Source organism: Lolium rigidum, unplaced genomic scaffold (assembly GCF_022539505.1).
Source record: "Lolium rigidum isolate FL_2022 unplaced genomic scaffold, APGP_CSIRO_Lrig_0.1 contig_8291_1, whole genome shotgun sequence".
Classification (NCBI taxonomy): Eukaryota; Viridiplantae; Streptophyta; class Magnoliopsida; order Poales; family Poaceae; genus Lolium; species Lolium rigidum.
The window spans coordinates 38,841-65,186 of NW_025901518.1; the positions used below are offsets into that span (position 1 = coordinate 38,841).

The 26,346-nt window shown below is 46.7% G+C and overlaps 1 protein-coding gene across 1 annotated transcript; it reads left to right on the top strand.

Annotated features, from left to right (window-relative positions):
• The first annotated feature begins 296 nt into the window (after nucleotides 1-296).
• Nucleotides 297-24,428, top strand: LOC124682298 (probable methyltransferase TCM_000168). Its single transcript, XM_047217012.1, has 4 exons — nucleotides 297-585; nucleotides 23,269-23,661; nucleotides 23,742-24,008; nucleotides 24,093-24,428. The coding sequence occupies exons 1-4, from the start codon at nucleotides 526-528 to the stop codon at nucleotides 24,426-24,428; spliced, it is 1,056 nt and encodes a 351-aa protein (XP_047072968.1). The 5' UTR covers nucleotides 297-525.
• The last annotated feature ends 1,918 nt before the right edge of the window (nucleotides 24,429-26,346 follow it).

The window sequence follows — 26,346 nt, forward strand, 5'->3', positions numbered from 1 at the left end:
CAAGTACACGTTGGCTTTACTGAAACTGAACTAGCAGCATTTCTCCACAAGATTGTTCTTTTACAAGATTTCAGTCGCAGAAGATGAACCAACCAACCAACAGAATTTGGCAGAGAGTCCAGAGAAAGAAAGAAAAAAACAGCTTCAGAATTTGGAATATAGGGGATCGCCATCACCAAACGTCCTCTGCTTTGTTGTATGCGTCTTGTCAGGCTTTTATGCCAGCTCAAAGGCTTGGTGCTGCTAGATTGATAGCTTCAAGACGTACCACACATAGTTTTCACGTTTCTTTTACCTATGTGGTGCTTGATTCATCCGCAAATACCCATCCACATAATTTCCGACCAGATTTCTTTTTCGCTTGGCCAATTGCAATGCAATTTAAAGGCCGTCCTGTTGGGCCCAATAAGCAGCCATCCTCAGTGACCATAAAAAGGAGGACAATCGTCCAGCTTCCAGTACACCGTTAGCATTTGCCTTCCTGCTCTGTCTAGTCGAGGTTCGACCTACTGTAAACGAAGACGGATGGAGCCCATGAACTGGGGAGAAGGGGACACGAGCTATGCCCACAACTCTGGTATTCAGGTATTTTCTCCTCTGTGTTAGTTTACTACTGTGGCTAGCAACTCGATAAAGGTTGCGTTTCGTGTTTCCTAGTCTCCTAGTTTTCCAGGTATTTTGAAAATATAGTAAAAAAATCTACAAATGTGTCGAGACAACATCATTCGGTGTTGTGAGTGGTAGCCAATAAACCAGGTCACCGGGCGAGTCTATATACTCATCACATAGTTTGCAATAGACATTTCTTGTAGACAGCATCCCTCATAGCATGAGCTACCCATAATTGGTGCATTTGGCGTATAATAATTATGGCGCATATCTCACAGGAACCATATTCATTTACAAAGGGCAGTACAAAATAATCGTTTGGCCTAGTTTAATTAATATCCTTGCCATAGTTCCAGTGGTGGAAAGGGTTAGGAATTCAGACAATTGGTTGAGAGGTGATTTCAATTTAAAAGTGTATAACACACGGAAAAACAGGGTGCTACCCAAGCTCATAGCCCTTGGTTACCTCTAAAAAGGATGACCGTTTTCCTAGTCATTCACAATTTACTATAGTGTTGTTTGCATTTTGCACGGGATACTCTTCAACCAATTGGACTAATTTTTTCACTCAGCTACTTGTCCATCCTATATGCATCGAGTAAACCAGGATTTATAAAGAAGAACATGAACTGACAACCACTATATAGATTTTCTTAAAAACTACAACTCGAATGCAGAATGCTGAGCAGAACAGGATGAAGCCCATGATAGAAGCCGCCATAATTGACTTATGTACCAATACCAGCACCTTGTTTCCCGGAAATATGGTGATCGCCGACTTGGGTTGCTCCTCTGGCACAAACGCGCTAGTGCTGGTATCGACTGCCATCGAGGCCATCCACAGTTACTGCACAAGGACTCGACAAGCTGGATCCGCACGCGCATCAACTTGGGCTACAAGGAAAGAAGATTCCAACACGAATCCTACTAGGACTCTTGTAAACCCTAGCTTGGCTGATATATAAAGCCAGGCAGGGGCACCCCTTAGGGACACACAACAAAAAGCATAATCATAGAGGCGACACGCCTAGACACCGCAACCCGCGGATTAGAACTAGACTAGATCCAACAACTCCGCCTATGGCGGCCCCCTGTATACATATATTCATATAGTGGATTGCTAGCAGGACGTAGCGACCCTCCACCGCGGGGGCGTGAACCTGGGTACGTCGTGTACCGCCTCGCTCCCGGAACTTCCGTCGTCGCCTTTCTCTAAAACCCAAGCCCCTCATGGTGGGCATTGCCGAGGAGCCCCCTCGACAAACGCAGACTGCAGAGACAATGCCTTCAACAAGGTAACGACGAACATGTGCCTACATCATCCGCCATGACCGAAGTCAGGGCCCGCTTTCACCGGCAGCTAAGCCTCACCATCGGGAGCTAGACGATGGATCGCGATCTCCGCCAAAGCTAGCCACACAACTAGCCGATCTCCTCCGGCGAAAGAGAAGACCACCACCGCCATGCCTATAGTAGAAACTCCAGGCGCCCTCATGAAGCGGAAGGGACACAAACGAGGACCGCACGCCGCTGCCCGCAGGAGCCCGCTCATCCCCTCCGCCCGAGCCCCATGGGGACCGGATCAGATTGAATGGAGCCACCGCTGCATCTTGCGGCCACCGGATATGATGTGGCCGCCGTCCCTTCGCTGCACTGACGCCATGAGAAGAGACGACGAGCTCCATCATCGCCGTCAACTTGGCGCCAGGAGGGACGTCCGTCGCCGCCACCACACCGCCTAGGCTTTGCCTGGCGATGCTCCCGGCAGCGGCGGCGGAGAGGAGGTCGCGGGAGGGGGCTGGAGGGGCGGAGGGTGGTCGGCGCCACGGCGGCGGCGCGGCGCCGCCCCACGGGCGCGGGTTAGTGTTGGGAGGGCGGGTTAGGGTTGGGAGGGGATGGGCGGGGGCTGAAGGGGGTGGCCAGAACTCAAGATATGTATTGTATGCTTTATGCCTTTGGTGATCCTAAATTTGGTGGTTAAAATAGAATACACGGCAAGAGATGAACAACGATTTTATATTTACCATGTACTGTATGTAGAGTTTGTTTTTGGTTCGCAAATGAACCAAGTAAAAGAGTTCGACTGAGATTGTAGTAAATGTGTCAACATCTGCAGTGTTAAATCTGTATAGTATGAAAATACATTGTATGATGAATCTAATAGAAATTAATTTTATGTTACAGATGTTGATATATTTTTCTACCAACTTATTCAACCTTAAAGTAGTATGACTTAGAATAAATGTAAAACATCAATTATTTTCGAATAGATGGAGTATGTTGCGAATTACTGTGGTTCCTTATATGATGTGGGATCAAGACATGAGCAACTGAAGTGATTTTACAGATTTTGCATTGTAAAAGCATTGATGCAATAAGACACTCAATTGGTCTTACAAATAAGGCAATAATAGATTCTTTGGCAGACAAACTAAGAAATTAAGCAAGTAAAGTCAAGCACACACACATCCAAGATGTCTGTTAGTGTAGCAAGAAATCGGTTATGGTTCCTCCTTTGTTGACATACGAAGTTGTATAGAGGAGCAGAAGGGAATACATGTGGGAGCGAGAACTCAAGATATGTACTGTATGATTTATGCCATTGTCGACCCTAAGTTTAGTGGTTAAAAAAGAAGACATGGCAAGAGATGAACAACGGTTTTATACTTATCATGTAGTGTATGTATAGTTTGTTTTTGGTTCGCAAATGAACTAAGTAAAAGAGTTTGACTGAATTTGTAGTAACTGTGTCAACATCAGTGTCAAATCTATATAGTATGAAAATACAATGTATGATGAATCTAATAGGAACTAATTTTATATAATAGATGTTGATATATTTTTCTACCAAGTTAGTGAACCTTAAAGTAGTATATGACTTAGAATAAAAACTGTAAATCTTTAATTATTTTAGAAAAAAGTTATTTTGGCAGCAACCTGCAACTTGCTGGTCCTTTATATCAACCAGAAGTCGTTTGGTATACGAATAAATGTGTCAACATCAACAGTGTTAAATGCTCACTCCAAAAAAGTACATGAGCGAGTGTGCAATTTTTATTCAGAAAAAACATGAAGAAAAACGGCAATATTCTAGGTTAAAACAACAAACCCTGACTAAAAAAGGATAGATTTTATTTGCTATGCTAGCCGCGCCATCGCCAAGCGTGCGCACGCGCTATTTCTGTGTGTCTCATGTCTTTCTACTACTACCTAGAAGACAACAAACATCCCGGAGGTGGCAATTTGGCTCATAGGAGCAAATGCTCTCATTATATAAAATAATTAAAAAACAATTTTAAAAATGTTAAAAAAATCTGATATAATTTGTTGGTGTACATCTTGACATTCTATGTTAGTGTACAAATTTTTGTGGAGAAACAACATTTTGTATGGCGTGTACAAAAAAGGCAAAAAAATATCATGTACGTAGTCGTGTTATAGCATCAAAACTTGTCTTTTTTACAGGAGCCACAATTGTTTTTAGTTTTTTTTTGAAAACTTGTGTACCAACATAAAATGTCTAGGTGTACATGTAAAAATTTAGTTTAGAATTTTTTGACACTTTAAAATGTGGATTCACATAATGGGAGCATATGCTCCTATGAGCCAAAGTGCATTTCCCCAAACATCCCTCCTTATATATTGGTCTCCACCTCTCTAAAGTAGCAAGGTGGGACTAAACTTTTGCTTTTGCTATGCTCCTACTCTTTCCACTCCCACGAGGCTGCGTTGTTAGATTTGGGCCTACTTTCTTCTCCAGCCCACCAAAAGTGCCACCAAGGTAGGCTTTTGGGTCATGGATCCAATAATAAACTGATATTATCTGTACAGAACGCAGTGCATGGACCATACTAAAAGCGTAGTGTGGTGTGTATTCGGGTGAAGTTACACCACATGTGTCTGTAAGTACTCTATCTATAACATAAAACTTTAAACACACGTCCATGGACAAGCGCGCACGTCACACGACCGATTGAGTGGGGTATCACGGATGAGTTGACTTAATCATACTAGCATGCATGGTCCCAAAATAACATGAAACGAATTGATTGTCCAGGACCATAATGACGAATGTCGAGGATGGAGTCGAGTAGAGGTACGCCACGATGGAGTCAGAGAGAGCTATGCCAATTACGGAGGCTATCGAGAGAGCGCTCGCATGTAAGGCTCACATGCATGGCTTCGGCCAGGTCGCACAATCGTTCGCAATGACCGCTAAGTTGGGCGCCGTCGCCAATACTAAAAAAAGATAGATTTTATTTGCTAGACTAGCCACAAATAAGTCGCGAATATTCACGCGAGCACGCGCTATTTTTGTGTGTCTTATGTCCTTCTACTACTATCTAGAAGACAACAAACATCCCCCCTTATATGTTGGTCTCCACCTCTCTACAGTAGCAAGGTGCGACTACATTTTTGCTAGGCTACTACTCCTTCCACTCACACAACATTGCTGTTACATTTGGGCCTGCTTTCTTCTCCAGCCCACCAAAAGTGCTGCCCAAGTAGGATTTTGGGTCATGGATCCAAGTATTATTCGTGTGTATTCGGGGAAAGTTACTCAACATGTTTCAAGAAGGATTATAAAATGATTCCACGAGTCGTCCATGGATAACCCGGCCCGGTGCAAGCACGATAAGACAAACGACCGAGTGGCATATCACCGATGAGTTGACTTAATCCTACTAGCATGAAACGAGCTGATCGTTCACGAGCACAAAGATGACGCCGAGGATGGAGTCGGGAAGAGATACGCTGGTAAAGGAGGTGGTCGAACAGGAGAACTCGCTTCCACAAGCACGCCCAGCTCCAGGCAGCGTCCGAGGGCTCGTCTCAGAGCTATCCGAGATCGAGTCCACATATGTTAGCAATCAGGTAGTACATATCATTGCTAAGGTCGACGGTGTCCCACGCCGTACGTCTGCGGTGACGATCTCAAAGCCGACGGTGTCCCATGCGTCCGATCCGATGGTGTGGCTTGCAAACAAGTTTGAGGTGCGTGGCTAGTAGGCACGTCCGGGTACATACTACTCCTTGCTTGTGAGTTTTTCTTCTGTTCATTTGCTCACTGCCTGCTTGCCGACCACAGCTCCACAAGCTACACATAACCTAGAGCTAGTTGCCCGGAAATCCATGCATGGGTAGTTGCATGTTCACCCATGCATTAAAAAAAATGCTCATTTGCTCTCTTCAAAGAGTTCATGTGTACTCTTTTTTTCTACAAACATGCACTAATGCAATAGCATGGCGGTCATGATGCCAGTTGATCGTTCGGGAGCTCAAAAGCGAGGACAACACGGGTGATGGAATCGGGCACATCCACACTGATCATAGAGGCAGTCTAGGGGTGCTCGCGACTAGGTAGGGGTCACAAGCCACATTGACGGGATCATTCATGTACATGCCGTTCCAATATGAAGCATGTGTACTGGTTTGAGGGGATGCTGTTGAACGAGTTAATTCCATTGTTCAAGTGCCGCTGTATTCATCTGGCTAGCTCTGGCATTTGTCTTTGTGGCGCGCCGGCGCTGGAAATACTATCGACTGGGCAGTCATCAGCCATTGGCATATCGAGTATTTGTTCGAAACGTTGATACAAAACAAACTCTAACACAAATAATACACCTTGGTGCCCAATCCCTTCTTGCCAGTTCCATGTCCTGGCTGTTACTTGATATGAAAATGCATGTGGCTGTTTATACTCAGGCATGATTTCATCAGGAGCTAACACTAAGAAGTAACTGAATTTGCAAGCATGCTCTATCTTAGCTAAGCCATGAGTAAAATCACTTCAGGTGAGGAAAATCATGCCGCGTTGCACAGACTATGCGGCAACTGCGCGTATGCGGCCCCGAATTACCTTAGCCTATCTCCTATATGTTTCATTGAGTTAGCGATAGAGTAGCCTATTCGAATCATGATCTAGTTTTATTTCATGTTGTAAATTTGGCTACTATGGTATGCTTTTTTGTTGTCTTAGTACAATCTTTAATGGTGTAGTACAAACATTTCTTAGTGCTGCCTCTTGCTCTTCTCCTCGAAACAGGCTTTCGCTCTGCTTTATAAGTAAAGTCACATACAGCAAAACCGATACAAGGTGATGAGGAGAACCTCTTACACAACAGATCAAAGATAAACAAAAAATAACAAGAAAAACCAAGACTTGCCACCGGCAACAAGACCGAAATCGAGGGGAATAGAGCTCCATGAGGACGCCCCCAAGAGGGTAACGACGTGTCGCGCTGCCATCGCCGAGACCGACGGTCAAGGGTTTTCACCCGAAGCTCTAACACGGAGAAGGTACCCACAACACCGCCCCCAAGAGAGTAACGATACCCGCAGGAATCGTCGGCGCCGGCGTCGAAACGCAGAGCTTTTGCCGGGAAAAACCCTCGCCCACGCCCGTCATCGATCAACGCTTGTCCCCGAGCCTAGCCTTCAACACGCGATCTGGGAGATGACATAGCCAAAGTGCCGCCGCCACCAGGGACCCCCGTCGTTTGCCCCTTGCCACCCAAAGGACCAAAGGACAAGACCATCACCATCGCCACATCGCCCGCCATCGAGCCGGTCGCCCGTGAGATCCACCTTACGGGGCCGCCACCCCGGCGTCGATGAGCTCAGGAAACAACAGGCAACACATGGTGAGCCAACAACTCGGGCAAGGTAGGCCAGCCAAGGATCAGCCATCGGACATGGCCGCTGAGCAGCCCATCGGAAACTGCCTCTTGCTCTTGCTGGTTGTAATTAGTAGAATCCATTTACTAGTAGTATGTGTGTGTGATTTCATGTCACTCGCGGAGTTCGGCGGCGGCCGTGCTGCCGCCGAGAACCCCATCTAGGGCTCTAGGCGCTGCAGGTTGTCCAGCTAGACCCAAGGCTAAGATACACGATGGTGCTTGTTCTGTTGGTGGCGATAGCCTAATTCCTTTGTTGCCTAGTCGTCCTTGCTGCATGCAATTATGTATGGTTTTGTCACTTAATTAGTCCCTCAACCAGCTGCACCAACGAGAGATTGCATCAATGTTGCACCTAGCTAGCTCACAGACTCGTCTGCAGGACATAGCATCTCAATAGTGTACAGCATTCCACATGATGTACGTGCTTGCTCCTCTCGCGCATCTCATGTAATTTTTAATTAGTTCATCTCCAAGAATGGCAATGATGTGCTTGCTCGTCCTGGCAAGAGTTGGCTTCATACATGGGAATCATTAGAGCCAAGTTTCGTTCTATTCTAGCTAGTATATGTGTGCGATTTAAAGTCATTTCTTTGTTTTTCTTGCTCGCTTCCCCCTTGAGTGTTAGCATTGAGACTAGATAGCTAGGTTACACATAATGCAAACACGTTGGTCACCCTCGACGACTCGTCGTCGACACCACTATATATGGAGAGGCGGAACCAGCAAGGCCGAGTGCATCTCCGTGACGCTCAGGTAGCAGCGGCGATGGATCCGAACAACCACGGGGCACGACTGACGGCCAAGGGCGTTGATAGCATCAACATCGATGTGGAAACCCTCACTCCTTATTGTGTGGGTGAGCATTTTCATATCAAGTAACTCTCACTTTCCTTTTTACAAGGATTCCCAATGTTCTTTCACCATGGCACCACCGACGCCACCCCTCGTAGAATATGCAATGACATGATATCACCACTTTTGATGATAACATGTAGGTTGATCCCACGAGACGGGGGGCATGAAATCACAGGTGGAAGTGTCGAAAAAAATTTCGCTTTGGCAAAATGTCCTAAGATTCATAAATAAAGGGTATTTTAAAGAGGAAAAGGTAATACACAACGATGCATTGGTACTTTGTTCGTAAACAAGACTATAATGATCCTAGGATAGCTCATGGTCACGTTACCTATTCTACGAACAAAAAATTAAAATCACATGGAATCACCTATATATTTTTATGGAAAAGGTAGTGAGTAGATGTTGCAGGGCACGCTGAACATCATGGAATAAAACGTCTTGGGACATGCGTCGAACCTCGATACGTGTGTGCACCGACGACCACCTCACACATGAGATCACGACATGGAATAAAACATCTAGAGACATGCATGGAATCTTGGTATACGCATGCGCACCGACGATCAACTCACACAAGAGACGACAAGGACGCCACAGCTGCTCACAAATACGGGAATAACAATTACCAAAGAAAGAAGGCATAGAAGAGTCGGGACACCGCAATTTGCTTGCATCGTGAGGCGAAGTTATCCTGTTTGCGATCACAGACTCCTCCCCGATAATTCTCCCGCCCAAATTTTCACCCTGGCCATCACCCCTCCCATTTACGACAGTGACAACGGCACACATACTTTCTAGGTTTTTCCTGCTCAAACTTGCATCAGGATTACTTCGTGCACACATGCCTCTCCTATGCCACGCCACTTGTTAGTTTGCAAGCCAAACTAATCTAACCGTAAATAAGCTTAAATCTTGCGAAAAATCAGACATTTATTTTCCCACACTATTAGGCCGAATGCATGGTAGTTAATATGCTAGTAGTACAATCTTGCCAACCTAGTCACAATGGGAAGTACCATAGACAAGTATCATGCATATGATACTAGTTTATGATACCACTCCTATAATACATAGTACCGTAAGGTAGTATCATAATTCCATCAAATTTAATGTTTTGTAGAATCTCAATGCAAATGTGTGTACTTCATGCATTTGCCATCAAGTTTTTTAGTTTTACGTGATATGATATACCGTATCTACTTATGATACTACTATCATCTATCTACTCATTAAATATTATGCCATGTTAAATTTTCACCAATATAGCATGCATGATATAGTACCTTTGATGTGAATAGTCATGCTATTATATCCCGCTAGATCCATTGAAAACAACTTCAGAGTAGATCTAATATTTACATACCCACTTGCACTTTGCAGTGGGGAGAGCGCCTCCTCTTCAGTCAGCTAAAACTGCCAACCTCTCCATGTCATACCTGCGCAAAGACAGACCATACACGTCAGGTACAAATACACATACAACTATTTTGTTTCCCGCTCAGAGAGATCCTGGTATAAGCAGCATGTAGGACATTATTGCATGCCATGCGGAATCCAACCTCCTTTTTTGCATATGGATGCACACATCATATTTGTATTGGATGCATGCTGCATGACATGTTAGAGCATCTCCAGCCGCGTCACCAAAAGCAAACATCAGATCAAGCGTTTTGGGGATGTTGCCGCGTGGTACCTCTTTCGGGCGTGTTTATTTCCAGTCGCATCCCATAAATGAGGCACGAAAACATGTTAGTAATACGAAATATAAAGTTCTTCATTCAAATTCGATTATATTTTAAAACTTTCAATAAAAATGCTAGTTGATCGCCACTAAAGTACTTGCTGTTCCTCGGGGCGCTTGACGGCCCCGACCCGTCATTGCCTCCCTCCCTCTTCAGCTTCTCCGCCACTGCCGCCCACCGCTCCCTTAGTAGCGCGCTCGCCAGAGCTTGGTAGGCCGCCACGTCCTCTAGGAGCCGCTGCTGTAGCGCCTCGTTGGCGCCATCCCTCCTACGCCAACGCATCCACCTCCGTTGCGGGAGCCTGGCCGCCGCCGCTAGTGTGGCTCATCATTGTGTAGGTGGTGGCTAAGCGGCGAGGCATTATGTCATGGAGGCGGAGGGATGGATTGTCGACGGCTGTGGTGGTGATGGCGAGCGGGGCCAGCCTTTTATAGATGGTGGCAAGGTCCTAATATGCATAAATAAAAGGGTATTCTAAAGAGGAAAAGGTCATCTACAAAGTGGCACATTCTTCCTAAACAAGACAATACCGAAAGAAGATTCTAGACAAATAGTACAAAACTTCTAAGTCGAGGCAACAAAACTAACAATTGTAAGAACTTGACCACTTTCTGGATAGTTCATGGTCCTATTACCTATTTTGACATTAAAAAGGTAAAATTACATGGAATCACCTCTTTTCGTGGAAAAGGTAGTGTGTAGACGTGGCAGGGCTCAGATAACAACATAGAATAAAACACCCTAGGACATGCGTGAAACCTTGGTATGCATGCGCACCGAACAATCACCTCACACACGAGACGATAGAATGGAACAAAACGTCCCGAGACATGCATGGAATCTCGGTATATGTGTTGTGTCGATGACCACCTTAGAGCATCTCCAATAGAGGGGCAATAATATGGCGCTGCAAAACCAGCTCCGCGCGTGCTGTGCGGAAATCCCCTCCACCAGAGGCGCTATTTCGCAGCGCGGCTGGCCCGATGAAAAAGCGCCCGCAGCTGAAGCGTTAATTTACAGCGTTAGAAACACATTTTGATAGAACATAGTCTAAATAGAAGATCTAAAAAAACATTGAAAATACAATTAAAATAGATAATAAACGACTAGTCTACTCGTCGTCGGAGGTTGTCTTAGTCCAAAGGTCGTCCCAGCAAGGGTCATTGTCGGCCCAAGTCGTATACGGGTTGTCGAGCTCGTACTCGGTGATGGCCCGACGGCGGCGCCTGTCTGACCTACGCTGCGCCCTGAGGTCGGCGAAGAATGCCTCGGTGTTGTCGACGTCGCTCGGGAACTGCGCCTTCCACTGGCGCATCAGCTCCTCGTCGCGCTCGGCGATGGCGATCCGGCGCTACGCCTAGCGGTGGCAGCGATGGTCCTCCTCGTTGAAGAGGCACGACGCGGGCGCTAGGAACTCCGCCTCCTCCAGCGACTCGACGTCCTGGAAGTTGAGGTCGCGCCGTGGCTGCCGGAATCGCCACGCAGCCGCGTCGTAGGCGCGCACCGTCAGCTCCGGCGTGTTGTAGGTGCCGAGGGTGAGGCGGAAGCCGCCGGCGCGAAGCTTCGCCTAGAACGCCCCGTTCGGACACGCTCGGACGCCGCGGAAATCGGACGAATCCGCGGCGGCGCGGCGGCATCCCGGCGACGAAGGAGCGGAGGCGGCGGCGACGTGTGGCGCGGGGAAGCGGCGGGGCGTGGCGAGGCGAAGCGGCAGGTGGAACTTTCCGTGGCGGTTTGTTGCGCGCGCACGCGGCGCTTTATAGCGTTCGCGAAGCTACGCGGCAACTTTGACGCTCGGGATACCGCAATAGCGCGGGAAAACATTCTTTTTCCGCGCTGGTTTGGCGCGTCCGCTGGAGGTGCGCGGAAGGGTTTGCGCGCGGCAAAAAACAGTTGAAACGCGATGACGCGCCGTTTCGCGCCTCTGTTGGAGATGCTCTTACACACGAGACAATAGGCACGCCACATGCGCTAACGACCATAGAAATAACGACTACCAAAGAAAGATGGAATAAAAGAGTCAATACACCGCATTTTTCACATTCTAACTGAGGCGAAGTATCACATTTCCGATCATGGCCTCCGCGCAGACAATTCTCTCGCCCTATTTTTTATATTTTATCCTGGCCATCCCCTTCCCATCTTCGGCAGTGATGACGACACACATACTTTTTTTGTTTTTCCTGCCCAAACATGCATCAAGATTACTTCATGCACACGTGTCTCTCCTATGCCACGTTGCGTGAGTTTGCAAGCTAAGCTGCTCTAATCGTAAATAAGTTTAAACCGCTCTAATTGTAAATCAGTTTAAATGTTCTAAAAAATAGACATTCACTATCCGGGCCGGGCTAATATGCTAGTAGCACAATCTTGTCAAAAAATAATACTATTATATCATGTTGGGTCCACTAAAAACATATACTGTAATTATTTGTTTCCCGCTCACAAAGATCCTTGGTAGGCAGCATGCGTACAAGACTTGCATGCTACGCGCGCGGGCCCAACCTCCTTCCTTTTTTGCATGTGGATGGGCACATCATATCTGGATTGGACGCATTTCATGGTGCGTGGCATCTTAGACAAATTATGGTTAGTGCCCAAATTTTTGAGTAGCTTTTTTATCACTCCTTTTCTTTTATCGGTTAATTTGTTTGCATTTTTATTTGTTTATTCTTCAGCTCCTTTCCAATGATAAAATAAGAATTGTATTGTTAAGGTATCATAAAAAACGACCACATGTATACGTATGTATGTGATCGTCTGATCTAGCAGAACAGCTACAAGGAGATAATTGGTGCCATTGACGCCGAACCTAGGGAGTAGGTCTAGTTGCTCCGATAATCGCCACCACCACTGCCATGAGAGAAAGAGAGATGGCCGGCTTTACTGCTGGGAAGGTGATCTTTGCTTCCATGGCACATTGAGTATTTGAGATCGACAGGGCGCCGAGCCGCGACGCTGTCGAGGTGCCACAAACTCCTCTTTGGTGCTGATCTAAGAGGGAGGGTTTCTTCCGTTGGCGAAGAGAGGGCCAATGAAAGTAGTGGTTTTAGGTCAGTACCTTTTCTGCTAATTTTTGCCACCATGATCCCATCGTCAGATCGACGTGATAGCGCAAATCCTTAGTTGATACTAGCATCTTAGCCACCGTGATCCCATCGTCAGACGTGACGTGGCCAAACGCCCGTCATCCCGCTCAGTGGATGTCATGGGATGCTCTTGGAGTCTTGGTGGAGCGTGTAGCTCATACGTGTAATCTGTACGTTTGAGAGCAGCTACTCTAAGCAAGCAGGCAAGCACCTGAATCGATTTGTACCTGAACGAGCTAGCTCCTTATCGACCGTCTCGGCGACGTAGCGACGGAAAAAAGAAATCGGGCGTTAAACCACTGAAGCGCTGTGCGGGCGGAGCAACGTCGACGCCCTCTCCACACGGCGCACTCCAGCTCCACGGAGTCGATGGACAGCACTCAGCAGCCATGTTGTGGTCTTGTGCAATCCGGTGACGCGCAGGATGTCGCCGACGTGGTACCGGTTCAGCCCGGCGTCGGCGGTGATCACGAGCTTGTATTCGTGCCCGGCCTCCGCCCTGGCGAGGTCCACCAGGTGCGCCGCGTCGCCCGACGCAAAGTACAGCAGCAACCTGGGCAAGCCACGCGCGGATCAGCAGCGGCGGCAAGCAGCGCCGGCCCAGACTCGTCGTCCGCGTCGCCCTGCACCTGCGCGACCTCGCCGCCGCAACTCAAGTCCGACAGCGCCATGTCCAGCCGTCCGCTTCCCGGTGACCACGCCGACCTGTAGCTCCGCACCTACAGCACCTCCGGCTGCGCGCCTCGACGCCATCGGGCTCGTGCGCGTCCACCTCGACGTCGCCCACGCACCCGTCTCCGTCGACCTTTGCCCGATGCACGTCCACCTTATCAGCGCCCAAGTATAAGCAGGCAGCAGCGCCTCCCCTGCTCGCCTCCGACTCCGCCCAAGCCCGCCGTCACTCGCCGCTTGCTGCTCCAGCTACCGCGCCACTCGCCAGCTGCCGCGCTGGCAAGTGGACGGTTTCAGATCGGATATCGACCTTGGGGAAGTGAGAGAAAAAGGGAGGCGCGAGTGAAAGAAAAAAAGGCATGATTCTGATCAAGCCGCTAACTACGTGTGTCTTGTTTCATTTGGCCGATCAGCAAAGTATACGACTGAAGGGCTATGCACCCAATAGGCCAATAGCAATGTCAATGACTTGTTGTTGCCCATCTCGTCTCACAGCATTGGCTATATTGGCTATAGGACGGAATGCATATAGTCTCACCACACTTTTACCTGATATGCTCACCACACTTGGCAACTACTTGGGTCGATGTATATACTCTCGCCGTCCTTAAATGAATGTACTTGTAGCTTTTGCCTCGAGTAATACCTTTTTAAGATTGATTGAACTCATAGAAAAGAGTAGCAATTAACATACTCCCACTATTGTTAAATACAAGGCCACTTTGTTTTTAAGACAAATTTTGACTAATAATTGGGTCAACAAAATATGAGATGCACGTCGTTCGAAACTATATCATTGGATGCACATTTCAATGATATATTTTCAATAACAAGTATAACTTTATATTTGATTGATTAACTTATTAGTCAAAGTTTGACACAAAAAGCGATGTGGCCTTGTATTCATGGGCGGGGGAGGGGGAGTATATGGTATCATATCGGTGTATTACGAAACTACTCGCTCTGTATTCCAAAATAGGGCTAAGTTTAATGAACTTAGTTTAAAATTAGATATTTTTTTGCGGTCTTTCTGTTTTGCGATGCGTTCACGTGTTGGGCGCACTGCGCGATCCAAAAGGCCTGGCGGCCAGATCCGCGTATCGGCGTGTCCGCGCGGCCATCCAAACGGCCATATCCGGACGGCCCAACGCGTCCGGTTTGGGTCGCCGTGTTGGTGGCTTTACTGTAAAACCGGGATCTTTGCTTCCATGGTGTATTGAGTGTTCATAGTCGCCAACTTGTGGTCCTTCGCTTTGTTGGTCTGCATGAGCCTTCTGATGATTTGGCCTCCTTTGATTCTATTTTTATCTAAGCACAGAGGCCAGCACGTGCTGTAGGATTGACTTGGCCGATGGTGAGCTGTATATTGGTGATGCCCTCGTACCATGCATCTTCATGACTTCATCGGCTATGGCCTCCAAGCAATACGGCTCCATGCAATCGTCTTCCTCACCTCCAGCGCATGCATCTCGCCGGACACGATATCGGCGTTGCAGAGATGACAAACACGCGGAGTAGTTCTTGATGGCGCCTGCTCGCATATCATGTTGACTCGGCGAACTACATTCTTGCCTAGACACGGACGTACAAAGTTTAGCTAGATTCTTATCACAAAGATAGCTAAGGGTAAAAACCCACGTACATTGTAGCTACTGGTCTACACATAGTACATACACATGCAAAACCACTAGACGTAGATTAGTTAAGATATTCATCTACATGTACTACCAAACTTACTCCGTGCACTCACACTGACCCTTTGATTTATTTTCCCGCCCAGCCCAGCTGACCGCAGCTAGCTAGGTACTATAGCAGGCAAGAGCAATCTTCCAAACTAGCTTAGCTTAGCCAAACTATTTACAAACGTTTTTAACAAATAAAAACCAACAACTTTCATTAATAATGCAAAATCGGTACTTCCTCCGGTCCATTTTAATTAACTCAGATTTAGTACAATTTTATACTAAATCCGAGTGAACTAAAAAGGATCGGAGGGAGTAGTTAGCCTAATTAATAAACTAAAGGCTAAAAAAAACTCGAGTTAGGCTATTTATCTAGAGATACCAACTACCAGGTAAGAGCAATCTTCCAAACTAACTTAGCATAGACAAATTATTTGCTAGCGTTCTTTACAATGAGAAATCAACAATTTTCATTAAGAACTCAAAAGTAGTAGTTAGCATAATTAATCGACTAAAGGCTAATCAAAAACTTCGAAGTTTTGGCATGACCTTTGTTCTTTTTTGGACATCAATTGTATATATATACTTCAAAAACGGCCGAAGTGCAAATAGTACACCTCACGTTATATACTACAACTATATACCAGAGGCCTAACCAAATAAAAATCGCACGGCGCTACACAATGAACGTCAATAAAAGCTGATGCAGAACTTGTACGTTTTCGTAATCATTTCTGGGACCGTTAGGTTACATACAACACATGCTGAGCTACAAGATTCCATCGAATCTGAAATCCTTCGCACCTCACACATTGCAGAAGCTTGACTCCATCACCGCCGAGTATCTAGCAGCCAAGGGCGGACCTAGCATCCCTCTTCCCAGGCAGCCGCCCGGGCTTCCGGCCGGCCGATAGGCTTATTTTTGCCCCTATTTCATATGTATTTGATACAAAATTAATAAACTAAGGCTATTTTGTCCAGGCTTCAAAATTTTCCTGGATCCGCTTATGCTAGCAGCTTCTCCTCCGTCTTGCGTGTCCCCACGGTCTCGACACGAAGCGTCTGCAGCAGCTGCAGAGGATCCTTCTTATCACCAGAATATAGGAAGGTACTCCGTAGGTAGGAAGAAAGGCAAAGAGAGAGAAAAAGAACAACGCTGCTATTTGCAGGAGATGAGATGATCCATAGCATTTCGGCAACGACAGCCGCTTCATCTTCGCATTGAGTTGGTCCCCTTTGTCCCCTGGATGGAGTACATGTAGAAGAGCCCATATGAATTTACAAACGGCTGTTGGTTCCCGGTATTCAAAATCATAGTGCGGTAAATGAAAAACATCTTGCTTTTTTTTTGGATCTCGGGGCTAGATCGATTCGATTCATTCCATTCACGGGTTGGGTGGAGAGAAAAGAGGGGAAGTTCCTCACTGTGGGGTGCGGCCTTGTCCATCGGCGGGGCGGCGTGGTGGAGGAAGACACAAGGAAGGGGATCCGGTGGTGTTGTGGGTATACTTCATGGGTGTACCATCGACAGTGCCTAGATCCGGCAAGCCCGGGTGGCCCACAGACGGTGATGAGGCATGTGGCCCATCGGGCGGCCCGATTGCTCGTTGATCATGACGGAAGATGTCCGGCCCGAGGAACGAGAAGCCGGATCCGACCGACCTTGGGAGTAACCCGGATCCATGAAGGCCCGAGTGGGAACCCGGATCCAGTACGACATGTAGGGAAGGCGGATCCGTGACGTGCACGGCAAGATATTGTACCGTAGTTAAGCTATCTGTAATCCGGCTAGGACTCTCCATGTAAACCCTAGATCCGTGCGCCTTTATAAGCCGGATCCCGGGAGCCCTAGAGGCACAACCCCAACTCATTGTAACAACGCGAAAGCGCCCAGATAATTCCAGACAAGCAGCAGTAGGCCCTGTCATCGTGCGGGTGTTCCGAGGCTGGGTAACTCGCGTACCACCGTCCCGTGTGCACTCCGCCCTATGGCCCCTACTTCTTCTCCCCTCGTGAGGATCCCTCCTCCGAGGTACCGTCGATTAGGCAACGACGAGTGGCGCCCACCGTGGGGCCCGAGGCGTCCGGAGGCCGGAACCGGGAGGGCTCTCGACATAGGCACCCCAAATGGGCCTGCCATAGATAGTACCCGGGATTTATCGAAGGCCTACTATCCGAAGAATAAGAAGATTCGGGAGCCCAAGGTGTATTAAGGAAAGCTAGAGTTGTAATAGGAAGTGTTATTTGTAATCCGGCGGGATGAGTTAGAAACCGTCCCGGACTACGTAACTTGTACAATACGAAACCCTCGGCTCCACCTCCTATATAAGGGGGAGTCGAGGGACAAAGAAAGGATCGAATCTCATCGTCAACATAACCCTAGTTTTCATAATCGCCGAGTACTTTTCGCCTAAACCTTCGAGATCTACTTGCCCTCTACTTCTAGCAAAACCCTAGTCTACAATCTGTAGGCATTTACAAGTTAATCCTTTGTCAATTGGCGCCGTCTGTGGGAATTAGAGGCTGCAAGGATCTGATCTCGATGGCACGTTCAAGATCTTCGACATCGTCAACAGCAAGCAACGCGATGGATCGAGGTAACAAGGGAAAAACTGATCTATTCAATTTTATTCCTCACCCGCCCTCCCGTATGGATGCATGTGCCTATCTGGAGGAGCCCATCGTCATGACGCTCGGAGAATTCCGATTTGGCGTCAACAAGGAAGGATCCTACCGTCTCGAAGTTCCGATCTCGTCGGAATTTTCAGCGGTCGACTCCAACTTTTCGTCGACAGACGAGGAGGTTTCGTCGACATACTTCGTCGACAACAAGGCAAGCGGAAAGCTCGCCAAGATCTTCAGCAACACATCCTTCGAGTCATCTGCGGACTCCTTTATAAGCAGCGACTCCGACGAGCGCCGACAGACTTCAACTTCATCGACAAGTCTGTCTGCCATCGAAAGGTCTTCACCACTCTATATGATGGTGTCACCGATCCCGACAAAAATCAATACACAAAATATCATCGGATCTATGTGGTAGAAGGGGCGGGCGCATCGGACCCGCAAACATCGAGGCTTTCGACGAATTGGGAAATCCATACGTCGATCCCGCCGATCTCGGACATGGTCTAGGCACCAAATATCCTGGATCCACAACTCGCGCAAGAGTACAGCTCCCGCAAAGCGCGTGGGATAGGGCCGCGAAAGCCATGGATGGTTCAGAACCTATGACCAACACCGCTACTGCACAAGAACTTCAAGCATATCAATATAGACTTGCTCGAGTAAGCAGAGAGTTGGAAAAACAGACAGCATCCTTGAATAGGAGAAAAGAAGCAGCTTCTGCATCAAGCAGACGCCGGGCAGATTTAAGTCGCCTTTCAGGAAATACAGGAGATAGTCACGGAGAAGCTCGGAGGAGAGCAATGTCTCGGCCGCAAAACATACCCAGAGCAGAAAGAGGAAACATAATCCAAAATCTCGACATGTCCTTTATGTCGATCGACGAAAGAGGAAATATCATCCCGAAAACGCCGGAGGCGAGGTTACATGGCAACACAAGCATACATCTTGGCGTCCGGACCACCTCCCGGGGACCCGAGAGAACCATTGTTCAATATGGCAATGGCTGGAGTAGGGGTTATGGGAACGGCGTTTGCAACAACGCCTCCCGAAGAAAATCCCAGACAAAATAGTCCACGACACACCGCAGCAGTTCAAGACCCACCAAGAGCAAGTGGAGCAAGAGACACAGCAGTCCAAGTAAGGGTGGACAGAGCGCGACAAGAAAGGAGAGACCGTCAGTACTCGCCAGAGCTTGCCGACGAAGATATGTGTGGGCTCCCGTGCTTTACGAGAAGAGTGCGAAAAACTCGAGTCCCAAAAGGGTTCAAGTTACCCGAGAATTTCAAGAAGTTCGACGGCTCGCAAGATCCCGAGGATTGGCTCGTGGATTATCTCGAGATGGTGAAACCGGTAGGAGGAACCAGCAGCAACAACAATGCAAAGTATCCAAGTTCACCCGAGTGGTGCCGCAAGATCTTGGATAAAGAAACTCCCCTTGAACTCCATCGACAGCTGGGAAACCTTTGAGGACATCTTCGTGAAGAACTTCCGATCCACCCGCAAAAAACCCGCGTCGTTGGAAGAATTACGAGCGTGTCGACAAAAACATGACGAGTCGATGAGAAAATATATACAGCGGTGGAACATTATCAAAAATTCGGCGAGAAGACATATCCGACGAGAGGGCAATAGATGCGTTCGTGGCGGGAATCCGGCGGGCGGACTTCGTTGAGGACTTGGGGAGAACTAATCCCAAGACAATCTCAGCGTTGATGGAAATCGCTAACAAATGGGCGAGATGGAGAAGACGCAATATACAACAAACGACACGAGTCGCCAGAAGAGGATCGTAGTCGAAACTATCAAAATAGAAGGCGATTTTCTCGCCAGTTCTACAACAATGATGCTCCCGGCCACATATCAGCTGGTTTTCGAGGAAACCCTGGTGGAAATAGTCGAGATGATTATCAAAGGAGCAATGAGCAACAAGGCGACAATAGAGGTGATTTTCGCGGCAACAGACAAAATAGTGGACCAAGGATTCAAAGACCTTACGTGTCTCCCGAGGAGATGATGAACGGTCCGTGTCAAATGCATTTTTACCTCGACAACAATGGAAAGAGGCGGTCAGGACATCTACGAAAAGACCGCCGCAATTTTCGAGGCAATGCTGCGAGCCGCGAGGAATCGCAAACGCTCAAGCAAATAACGAAATCCTCGGGAGCCAAGGAGCGAGATTCACCTCCCACCTCCTCCCGCAATTACCGAGGAAAATCGACATCAGCTCAGAATAGCGGCAGCACCACAACCACCCCCATACGTTGATCCCAATTCCAATGGCGCAGTTCTGATGATTCAGAAAGCCAGGCCGTCCAACAGGGCGCAGAAGGTCATATCTCGACAAGTGTTTATGGCGAGAAGATGCCTCCACCAACGAGTCGAGTATCTAAATTGGTCGGGGGCAAGACATAGGCTTCACAATCGCGGATCACCCGCAGCAAGTTCCTCGACCGGGACAATCAGCACTTATTCTACCCGCGAGTAATTGCCTGGGTTCGACGTGTCGCGAGTTTTCATAGATGGCGGCAGCGATCTAAACCTCATGTATGCGGACACATTGAGGAAGATGAACATATCCCCGGCAAACTTGAAACCAACCGACACACGCTTCCACGGGATTACACCGGAGAAGCCAAGTTACCCATTGGGCAAGATCAACCTCGACGTTCGGTTTGGAACCCGAGAAAACTACAGGATAGAAAATTTAGAGTTTGAAGTGGTGGATTTCCCGTCGCGAGTATCACGCTTTGTTGGGACGACCAGCGTACGCCGGGTTCATGGCGGTGCCGCATTATACATATACTGTTGTGGAGGTTGCACTGGGCCTAAGGGACCTATCACAATCAAAGGAAGCTTTGCCTTTGTCCGATAAATGCGACAAGGATTTTCATCGACTGTCAGAAACTTTCGGGATGCAAGCAGAGTATGCGGCACCTAGGTTCACTGATTATGATGTGCTGCCTGAGGTAGGAAGACCTTCTAAGGAGTCAACTTTCAATATAAATAAAGATTCAAAAGAGGTACAGATCCACCCGACAGATCCAAAGAAAACGACGTCCATTGCTGCAAACATGGATGTCGCATAGGAAAGCGCGCTCGTCGAGTTCCTCCGTGAGCACTGGAAAATCTTCGCATGGTGTCCAGCCGACATGCCAGGAGTACCCAGGGAACTTGCCGAGCACCACCTCAATTTGGATCCTCTCGCACGACCGATAAAGCAACCTTTGCGGCGTTTTTCGGAACCTAGCCGCAAAGCCATGTTATCAGAAATAGATCGACTCAAAGATGCCGGGTTCATCGGAGAAATATCTACGAAGCCACATGGGTAGCTAACCCGGTGATGGTGCCGAAGAAACACACAATAGTCCTTCGCATGTGCGTCGACTTTACGTGTCTCAATAAACATTGTCCCAAGGATCACTTTCCCCTCCCAAGGATCGATCAAATCATCGACTCCACGGCAGGATGCGAACGTCTTTCCTTCCTGGACGCATACTCTGGTTATAACCAGATCAGATTAAAAGAAGAAGATGAAGCCAAAACAGCGTTCATCACACCTTATGGCGTGTTTTGCTACAAAACAATGCCCTTTGGTGCGAAAAACGCGGGAGCAACATATCAACGGATGATGCGAAGTGCCTAGCAACACAGATCGGGAAAAATGTACAAGTCTACATCGACGATGTCGTAATAACATCAAAGAAAGGGTCAACGTTGATTGAAGATTTGAAGGAAACCTTCGACAACCTCGACAAGTTACTGCCTCAAGCTGAACCCGACAAAGTGCTCTTTTGGAGTACCCGCAGGAGAACTTCTCGGGTTCTTAGTATCGGCAAGGGGGATTGAAGCTAATCCCGAAAAAATACGAGGCCATCGTCACTATGAGAAAGCCAACAAAGTTGAAAGAAATACAACGGCTAACGGGGCGAGTCGCAGCTTTAAGCGGATTCGTCGCCGAAGCTAGGAGAAAAGGCGTTGCCGTTTTACGCGTTGATCAAGCAAGGGGAAAAATTTCAATGGAACGAGGAAGCGGACGAGAGCCTTCGAGAATCTCAAGCGAGCAATCTCGACACCACCGATATTGGTAGCGCCAAAGAGAAAGAACCTCTCCTCTTGTACATTGCAGCTACACCTCGGGTGGTCAGCACGGCCCTAGTGGTCGAAAGGGAAGAAGAAGGCAAGCTTCATGGAGTTCAAAGGCCGAGTATATTTCATCGGCGAAATGCTGTCGCCGTCAAAACAGCGGTACCCGCAATATCAAAAGCTAGCATATGGAGTATTCACGACAGCAAGAAAATTGCGACACTACTTTTCGGCGCACCCGATAATAGTGGTCAATGAGGCTCCCTTATCAAATATATTGAACAACCCAGAAGCTACGGGTCGTGTCTCCCTTTGGGGAATAGAACTCTCCCCTCGGGACATCACGTACGAAAAAAGAAAAGCAATAAAATCGCAGGTCTTACCAGATTTCATTGCAGAGTGGATGGAACTACAAAACACGGGACCCCCAGATTTATCGAGGACTTGGACCATGAACTTCGACGGGTCCAAGAGATTGGAAGGTCTTTGGAGCAGGCGTGATATTAGTTTCACACTGAAGGCGACAAGTTGAAGTATGTTCTGCGGATGACGTTCCCAAACGCATCTAACAATGAAGCAGAATATGAAGCTCTCATACACGGGATGAAGATGGCGAAAGCTTGCGGTGCAACCCGATTGAAAATTTTCGGCGACTCACAGTTGGTAGCACAGCAAGTAATGAACCAATGCGACGCAGTCACCGGGCGAGTCTATATACTGATGGCATAGTTCGCAATAGACATTTCTTGTAGATAGCATCCCTCATAGCATGAGCTACCACAATTGGTGCATTTGGCGTATAATAATTATGGCACATATCTCACAGGAACCATATTCATTTACAAAGGGCAGTACAAAATAATCGTTTGTCCTAGTTTAATTAATATCCTTGCCATAGTTGCAATGGTGGAAAGGGTTAGGAATCCGGACAATCGGTTGAGAGGTGATTTCAATTTAAAAGTGTATAACACACGGAATAACAGGGTGCTACCTAAGCTCATAGCCCTCGGTTACCTCTAAAAAGGATGACTGTTTTCCTAGTCATTCACAATTTACTATAGAGTTGTTTGCACTTTGCACGGGATACTCTTCAACCAATTGGCCTAATTTTTTCACTCAACAACTTGACCATCCTATATGCACCGAGTAAACTTGGATTTATAAAGAAGAACATGAACCGACAACCACTATATAGATTTTCTTAAGAAATACAACTCGAATGCAGAATGCTGAGCAGAACAGGATGAAGCCAATGATAGAAGCCGCCATAATTGACTTATGCACTAGTACCAGCACCTTATTTCCCGGAAATATGGTGATCGCCGACTTGGGTTGCTCCTCTGGCACAAACGTGCTAGTGCTGGTATCGACTGCCATCGAGGCCATCCACAGTTACTGCATTCAGTTCCAAAGGCAACCACCTGAAGTGTGTATATTCCTCAATGACCTTCCTGACAACGACTTCAACATGGTGATAAAGAGCTTGGTCACGTTCCGGAAAATGAATGAGCCTATTGTGGTGGCCAGTGTCACGCCAGGGTCATTTTACGAGAGACTCTTCACTAGTGGCTCATTACATCTTGTTTGCTCGTCCAGCAGCCTGCATTGGCTCTCAAAGGTGTGACATTTTCGCAACACGATGCAGCGACCGGTTACATCACTTTTTAAATCATATAACCAAAACCCTTATCTCTACAGGCTCCAGAAGTACTAACAAGGAACCATATCCCAGCGTACAACATTGATGAGCATGCAAGACGTGAAATGCTTCCTATGATCCATGAGGCTTATGCACAACAGTTTAAGAATGATTTCACACATTTCCTAAAGCTAAGAGCCAAAGAATTCCTCTCAGGAGGCCGGATGGTTATTTCTATTACAGGAAGGCATTCTGATGGAATTGACTCCAAACTATTTCACATATGGGAAAGCATAGTTCAGATTCTAAGTGTTATGGCCTTAGAGGTATATTTATTTTATATCTTGCATATAATTTTATCATTTTTTAATGAATGCACAAGTAACTGATCTTTTGGGTCTGATTAACAGGGTGTCATCGACAAAGAAAAGTATGATTCCTTCTACGTGCCGATGTATGGACCTTCCAGTGAAGAGCTTAGGGAGATCATCCAAGAAGAGGGCTCCTTTTCGATCCAGGAGATGGTAGTGCGCAGCTTAACAAGTGATGCAGACTCTGCTCTCTTCACTCCAAATAGGTACATGTGCCAGATGCGAGCCGTGTTTGAGCCCTTGATTGTGAAACATTTTGGAGAAGTGATGGAAGAATTCATGAGAACCGCAGAGAGGCTATGGAGCTTGGACGGAATCTTGAGAGATCATCTTTCTAGACTAACATGGCTATCTGTATCGCTCACCAAGGCATGATCAAGTAACTAGCTATTGTTTCATGTGTGGCTACTGCTTTCATGACAATCCACAATTCATGAAATTTGAGGCAGTGCTTTCTTCATGAAAACAAGTAATGTATGCCACTTTATTATGTAAATGGCATCTCACATGTGTAATTGAATGTTTTCCTGGAAGCACAAGCAATTTATACTAGATGAAACCTCACGCGTTGTAGCGGGAAATTAAACGAAATAGTTATCTCTATAAAGTTACCCTAAAAATGTTTAATAAACTAGCATAATTATTATAAGAAAATCAATGGAACGTGTGTTTGCATTACAATAGTCACTGAAAAATAAAAAAATTATCGAAAGGGGCAAGCTGTTTGCTAGACACATGTCATGTAGGTCAATATATGCTTTTCTTCCATCGAGCTTTAAACACGTAGAAAAGGGCAGTATTCAATGTTAAACAAAGAAATCTTGATAAATATGAATACTAAGTTGATTACGAGCTTTTGTATCATCAAAATTTACAGAAGGATCTTACACAACACCATGTAATTTCTTTATGTTGCTTGTGACCGAAGATCATAAGAAAATACAAAGAAAACGATTTACAGAAGTTGAACAAAATGGCCGAAGATGAGGTGGTATTTATTTGACCGTGCGAAGTAAAAATAAAGCCCATTCGGATACACCATGGAAAGCTGTAGATAGTAATGTAATTGAATACACGTGGTCGATTCAACAAGTATATCATACCTAATTTTGTCTTACATGCATATAGTTGAAAGTTCAGTTTTGGTTGCCTAAACTGGGGGCATTGAATTGTGTTAGATGTAAGCCCCAGTACCATACTACATTAAGTTGTGGTTGTCCAAAATACCGATATATTTGATGTGAAATGGGTAGCTCTGTTTTTAACCAAATACAGATATATTTTACAGATTTTGCGTTGTAAAAGCATTGATGCAATAAGACACTCAATTGGTTTTACAAATACGGCAATAATAGATTCTTTGTCAGACAAAATAAGAAATTAAGCAAGTAAAGTCAAACACACACACATCCAAGATGTCTGTTAGTGTAGCAAGAATTCGGTTATGATTCATCCTTTGTTGACATACGAAGTTGTATAGAGGAGACGAAGGGAATACATGTCAGAGCGAGAACTCAAGATATGTACTGTATGATTTATGCCTTTGGCGACCCTAAGCTTAGTGGTTAAAAAAGAAGACACGGCGAGAGATGAACAACAGTTTTATACTTATCATGTAGTGTATGTAGAGTTTGTTTTTGGTTCACAAATGAACTAAGTAATAGAGCTTGACTGAATTTGTAGTAAATTTGTCCACATCTAGATTCTAGAGTGTTAAATCTGTATAGTATGAAAATACATTGTATGATGAATCTAATAGAAACTAATTTTATGTTATAGATGTTGATATATTTTTTTTCATACTATACAGATTCATCTGCCACACAAAAGGGTAGAACAAGTCATTTTGGCAGCAACCTGCAACTTGCTGTTTCTTTATATCAATCAGACTACCTTTGGTCGATAGAAAGGAAGTGTACCCGACGTAGCCGAGAGGAGACATCCAAGGAGAGAACAGAGAAGTAGAGCTTGTAGCAAAGTCTGGCTCACCTCGGTTCAGAGTTCAGTGTAGATGATGGTGTCTAGGATGAGGTCGGAGAAGGGGAGGCGAAGCGATGGCTGGTGTGGCTGGCAAAGAAAAACAGCTTCAGAATGTGGCGTTTCCCGCTACACCAATAATTGGGCCTCCGAGGTTCATGTCCACACCAGGCCCATCAGGGTCTCGACTGGAACCTGTCACTCCCAGCCACGGCAAGCGGCAGCCAATCTAAGCGCGCCGGGCGTCCGTGCTCGGAGATGGCAAGCGTGGCGCTCCTCTCCGCCTCCTCGCCCTCCACCTCATCCGCCGCCTCGC